The sequence below is a fragment of the Rhagoletis pomonella genome, unplaced genomic scaffold (genome assembly GCF_013731165.1).
Source record: "Rhagoletis pomonella isolate Grant_MI unplaced genomic scaffold, Rhpom_1.0 Rhpom_scaffold_00008, whole genome shotgun sequence".
Lineage (NCBI taxonomy): Eukaryota > Metazoa > Arthropoda > Insecta > Diptera > Tephritidae > Rhagoletis > Rhagoletis pomonella.
Window position 1 is genome coordinate 26,522,446 of NW_023458562.1, and position 6,370 is coordinate 26,528,815.

Here is a 6,370-nt window from a genome sequence, read left to right on the forward strand (position 1 = left end):
TATTACGAAAAACATTGCAAATATTAAAAAAACACTGTACGGAACCATATTCTGGTGAGTGTATGTATGTATGTATTTACATACCCGCACCTTGCGCCAAAAATTCAAACAATAGGTGATCTACATATATATTTACATATATGCTCAGCTTGCGCGATAAAGCTACATACAACGTTTTGAACAAAAAAAACTCCCCTTGCAAAAGCTGTTCAACGCTCTGCAAAACAATAACATTGTTATTAGTTCCCAGCCCCATATAAAAGCCGCGCAGGCGGTGAGCGAATACTCATTGTTAATTTAGCGATCGCCGTTGAAAGTACTGTGGGCGTCGCGCGATAGATATACATACCTACATTCGGCTGCGAAATCAACATTAACAAATAACTTAGCAAACGGTTTTGTGTGCTCGGAAGTGTTTGCCAAAAGGTGATTCCCCATGTGACGACATGTGCAGCAATAACAATAAAACTATGTCTGATATAATAATAAAAGCAAATTGAGTACAAAGTCTCCACTATTGTGAGAAGCACATTCATACATACATACATATGTACATGCTTAAATATTTGACTGAATTAAAATCAAATTAGTGTTGTGTGAATAGGAGAAAATTTTTTTCCGATCTGTTAATACAAAGTAAAATAAACACAAGTATCAATCAAAACAGTTTCCATTAAAAAATTATAACTGACATTAGCAAAGTGCTGACTGGCTGTTAATTACAAAAATTACAACAAATATTAAAGTGTAACAATAAATAAACTGCAGTGATAATGAAACCTGCAAAAGATTTGTTTGAATGCGAGTTGTGAATTTTTTAACCTATAACAGTTGGAAATTGAGAAAGCAAACAAGCGTTTCCTTCACTGAAAGGAAAAAAATATAGAAACTATTCAAGCAAATAAAATCTTATTACTAAAAGCTAAAAAAAAAAAAAATGGGCGTACCAGTAATCGATGCAGACGACTTGGCAAGTTATGACAGCAGCTATGCAAATAGTAAGCATAACGCCGTACATTCCTGTAATTTTACATGCAGCAGTAGCAGTAGCAGTAGCTGTAGCAGTGGCAGTGGCAGTGGGTGTAGCAATAACAGTAACTGTAGCAGTAACAGTAGTAAGTGCAGTAGTAAGTGCTGCAATAAGCCCTGCGCTGCAACTCTTACACTCACATTTGCAAACAAGCAAAGTTGTGGAGCAGCGAACGACTATCACTACAATACAACGGAAATGCTGGACACACCCCCGAATGCGACGCCAATTGCACGCCTGACCAAAGACTTGGTTGGCAACTCAAAGGAATATCGCATTGAAAATAATAAATGCGATTTGCGCATCATTGGCAATGGCAACCGGATACGGATCGGTAGCAATGAGGGTAATTTACAAATTATCGGCAACAGTACAAGACTGAAGATAACCAATAATAGTGGTAGCATACGTTATACGGGCAATGAAGGACGCATATGTCTGGGTAGTGATTCAGCGCAACAAGCTATCGACTACATAGGCATTAATGGCAAATTGAAGGTGGTTAAAACGTCGGAAATGTTAGGCGAGAAACATGAAATTCACAAGCAAAAAATCCCCAAAGAGACGACGAAAGCAACAGCGGCAGCAACAGCAGCAACTAGTAAGGGGAAAAAATATGAAGGGGCAACAACAACAGCCACTACTGTGAAGCACGATTTTCCGCCGCATTCCACACCGAAAAAGGTGAAGGTCAAATCAGCTTCATTTGCTGGTGATTATAGCGCACAATGGCGTCAATTTAATGAGTTATTTCAAAAACATGGTTGGCGTCATTTTGACAGCGCGTCAATGCCGAATTTACGAAGTGTGAATGCGGAAAAAACGGAGGCTGGAAGTGAGGACAAAAAGGCTAAGCAAAGTTGTAAGAAAAATAGCACGAGTAGTAAAATTTATGCTAAGAGTTGTAAAATTGACAATAATATAAACATTGTTAGTACCTATGGTAATATTAGCATCAAGAATGCAGTAAATGTTAGTATGTAAGCGCAATAGGAGGGTTTATTGTTTTAAAAACCAAACGATTTATTGAAAAACCGATAAAAAAATTTTGGCTAGGTTTTAAAAAAAATTTAGAAAAAATTTTATTTATATTTAGTCTTCATCACAGCAGTTAATATTATTTATTTACATATGTATGTATTAGAAAATAAATGAGGACTTACAATGGAAACAAAGCTCTCTGTTTTAAAAGTAAGCAATGACAACAGTAATTTTTTTTTTGGAAAAAATGAAATTAGTCATAAATAACATCATGTACATATGTACATATGTAGTTTTTAAGTACATATGCATGTATTTACAAAAGCGTTTACTCTTTAAAAATATGCTTTAAAAGTAGTTAGCTTTTTGTTCGACTGTATGCTATGCCGGCAATGCCTCTTGTCTTGTATTAATTAGTCATAAATACATAAGTAGTGTATCAATATAGGAATACGTTTTTTGCCTACAGCAAATAGTACTGAAATGTATTTGGGTTTTTACAAAACAAAAACTTTTTGAATAGGTAAATATTTTACTACTAAATAATGGTTGCATGAAAATTTATCTCAGTACCCGTAGATAATTTATTGAGAGGAATGTCTCAAGCAAATTAAATGAGAATCAGAAAATGCAATTTAACAATTGTGTGCGAAATTTTGGTTTCTAGCTAACAATTAAGTACTTTTAAATGCCTGCAAATGTTCCTTAACGTTATATGTAGTCACTTTTACATAGACGCTTTACAGAAGAGTATTATGCCAAGACAAATGTTTAAAAATGTAAATTTATATATCTACATACATATGTAAGTATACAAAATACTGCAAGTCACTGACATATAACTAAAATTAAATATCAAATTATTTATTTAGTGCATGTATTTTTAATTTAAAAAATATGTCATTCCATGAATGATATGCAATAAATCAATTTATAATATTTCTACACATTTGGCCTACAATTCATTTTTCAACAAATCGAGTCCTTACCAAGAGCAGTAATAATTGTTTCGCAATACAGCAAAACAAATCGAAACGATTTATTTATTTTAGACAGTTGCTGAAGTGTGTTTATTTTGCAGCTGATGCGTACATGTGTATATGTTACCGGCCAAACCCGATCTTAGGACAAACTAGTTTAGCCTAGGCTAAACTAGAACAGGCGCCACAGTATTTTTGAGCAGAACTTTTCTCCGCTTCAAAAAAATAACCCTCATCAGTCCAACTCCAACTACGCAGTCCACAATATTGTTGTGTCCAACTTGATTCCGCGTTGGATGGATGTATCGGATCTAGTAAGAAGTAGTTTGGGCTAGGAAAAACTAGTTTGTCCTAAGATCGGATTTGGCCGGTAACATACACATGGCGTTAAATGAAACAAGGCTATTGATAGTACAAACGAGATCCACATATTCCACAAAAAAGTCTACACACTTTGGCTTTGATACTAAAAACTAACTCGGTCTGCATTTGCAAGTATTTACGGTTGTTGAACTTTCGGGTATTCACTCCTTTTGAGCGTGACTACTAAGAACTACTGGGGGCTACTCTGTAATGCGATGCGAAAGGGAAATGCGATGCGATAAGCAAATACGTCGTAAGTAATACGCTGTGGTGATTGCCTATCGCATCGCATTTCTCTGTCGCATCGCATTACAGAGTAGTCCCCTGTTCTGGCGGTCACCTCAGCTGTTACTTCCTCAACACAAGTCATCCCAACTCGTAAGGTCGAAAAGCGCACGCCGATGGATGCATGGCCACCGGGTGCCTGGTCGCAAGTATACGAACCCAATTAGACCCACCGTCGGATCGGCATTACTCCGGTGGAAATTTTGGGTGCACTCGCAGCAATGAAATGAGTTCATGTTGGTGCTGAGAAATCAACACTTCCTAACCAAGCCTGCACAGCGAAGGTCTATACGACAGTTCTCTGACTCCACCAACGATGCTATGGGGCTCGCGAAAGGAGAAATTACCTTTATTGTTCCATGCAGTACCTTTTCCAGGTGTATCGACTACTCGGCAAGAGCCTGATTCATTTACAGACTGAGAGTCGGATAGCTTGGTAATCCCGGACACCATTCGCATTTGCTCTGAAGCCTTAGATGAGCTGAAATGATTTCGTTTTGAAGAGCAGTTCTCCCGGAAAGGTCTCAAAGAACCTAGACGAACTCATATGGAACCAGAAAAAATCAATCTTTAGTAGCGTTGATCTGAATATTTTTCCGGTTGACCTTTTCCACAAATCATTATCAGCACAGCAATAGTGAAAGGTGTCTTTCTCGAGCTGAAAACAAACTCCCATAGTATTAAAACAACTTTGATCTGGAAGTCAGAAGTTTTTCATAGCAGAATCGCATGCTCGAATGCTAAGTATGAATGTAAGTACCTATCGTTACCTTAATATAGACCTGCATATAGTCGTTGAAATGCGAAAAACCCTAACTAACTAAAATTTTGTTTATTGCTTGAATTGATGTGCAGACTGATAATTCGATAAAAAGCATCATAATAAATCAAAACGGGAATTTTGGATTTTTACTTAGTTACGACCTTTTGTATTTCAGCGACGATATGAGATAGGGCCTTTCTATATTAACGTAACGATAAGTATGTATGTATGTATTCTTGTTGATAATTGTCGTTGATTTTTTTTTTTTAAGTAACTGAAAGTAACAAAAGCACCTGCCCATAGTGGCAATGGAAAATAAATGCCTGCATCTCATATCTATTTAACCTGGAGGTATAAATTGTGTATAAACAACCTAACAAGCTCATACAAAAAGTCCCCTCGATTTCGCTTTTTTGGTATTCATCATCGCTGAACACAACGGAAATCTTTGAAATGCCATAGCTTTTCTAAGTACATCTTCTCTTTGTGTAAATCACTGTGGACAATGTACATTGTATGTATGTACATTATGGTGGTCCAAAAATTCACGTGAAAAAGCAAAGTCGGAATTTTATTGCTTTTACCCCCTGGGATTGTTCTAAATAAAAACAAAACATAGGTACTCTAGGTATATATTTTATATGGGGAAACAACAAGTTTTAGTAGAAATGGTATAGAATACTTGAAATAAATATTTTTCAATCGAAAAACTTTGTTTCTCTTAATTTACTATTTTTAATGCTAACGATTTTTTATGGGTGCCTCCATTGCATTTTTTTGGGGTTTATGGGGGACATATAAAAATAATTTTAAGGAATTTTACAGTATTTCTACGAAAAACTTTTTTTTTCCATATACAATATATCGAAAACTTTGACCGTTTTGAGCGATCTCTCATATTTTTTGATTTCGAAATAAAAAACAGGGGTATGTGTTTACGGTGTAGAAAATATTACTTTACTTGTTTTTGGACCACCCTAATATACATACATATACATAACGTTTTGGTGTCGGTAAACCAGTATAATGATAGTTCAACATACATGGAGAAAAACTACCGAGCAGCAAGTTACTTAGTAATAAGCTCCGTAAGAAGACCCCTAATATTTTGCAAAACAGAAGCTGCAGAACGATGTTAATCCAGTTGATTTTTGGCAATTTTTTTCTGTTAACATACAAGGTATGGAAGAAACTTTTTTTAAATATTTGGAAGAAAGTGAAGAGGTTTCCTTTTGGATGTGTTTGGGTGCCTAATACTTATGGTCAAGACTATATATGTATGCAAAAAATAAAAGCATACCAAAAACGACGTTGAACTCCAAATTGAAGAACATTTTTCAAGAAGAAATTCGCCAAGTTTTTGTGAAAAAAATAGTTAGTTTGAATGGCCAATTAAGTGAAAAATCATTTTAATTTTTGGAACTTTATATGGAAATAGACAGGAAATAAAACATCATTTTCCATTTAAATTTGCAGGTGAAACCGACTATTACTGCAGCTTTCACGAAAGAAATTTAAGTGAAAAATGATTTTTTTCTGTCCGTTTCTATATTAAACCCAAATAAAAAAACAAGTTTTCACATAAATTGCGTGCGTAAAATTGGCTATTACTCTCAAAAGCTTCGAGCTTATTTTTCTTAGATAATATCATTTCTTCTTTATTTTAATTTTAGCTTTTGGATTTCTGTTAATTTTGATGGCACAACTTTCTGTTTTTACTATACTCTACTTACTTACTCATACCTTGTGATTTACACACCTGACCTATATAAAAGCATTAAAAATAAATAAATGTTAACCAAACTGGAGTGCGTATTTTACCTTTAGCTTTATCATTAAAAGTGAGCTGTTAGCAAAAAAGTACCGAAAAAGCGTAAGGTCAGCCAAATCAAATAAATAAGTGAGTAGCTTCTGCTATTTCGTAAATTCAAGTATTATTGCATCAGAAGTTTTAGTATGGATGTCTAA

General features: G+C 35.0%; 1 protein-coding gene across 1 annotated transcript; it reads left to right on the top strand.

Annotated features, from left to right (window-relative positions):
- Window positions 1-248: 248 nt before the first annotated feature.
- LOC118745156 lies at window positions 249-2,090 on the top strand. Its single transcript, XM_036478680.1, has one exon. The coding sequence runs from the start codon at window positions 938-940 to the stop codon at window positions 2,012-2,014; it is 1,077 nt and encodes a 358-aa protein (XP_036334573.1). The 5' UTR covers window positions 249-937; the 3' UTR covers window positions 2,015-2,090.
- The last annotated feature ends 4,280 nt before the right edge of the window (window positions 2,091-6,370 follow it).

Bases quoted from the DNA above. Each gene is read 5' to 3' on its own strand.
- LOC118745156 (XM_036478680.1), top strand. From the start codon at position 938: ATGGGCGTACCAGTAATCGATGCAGACGACTTGGCAAGTTATGACAGC.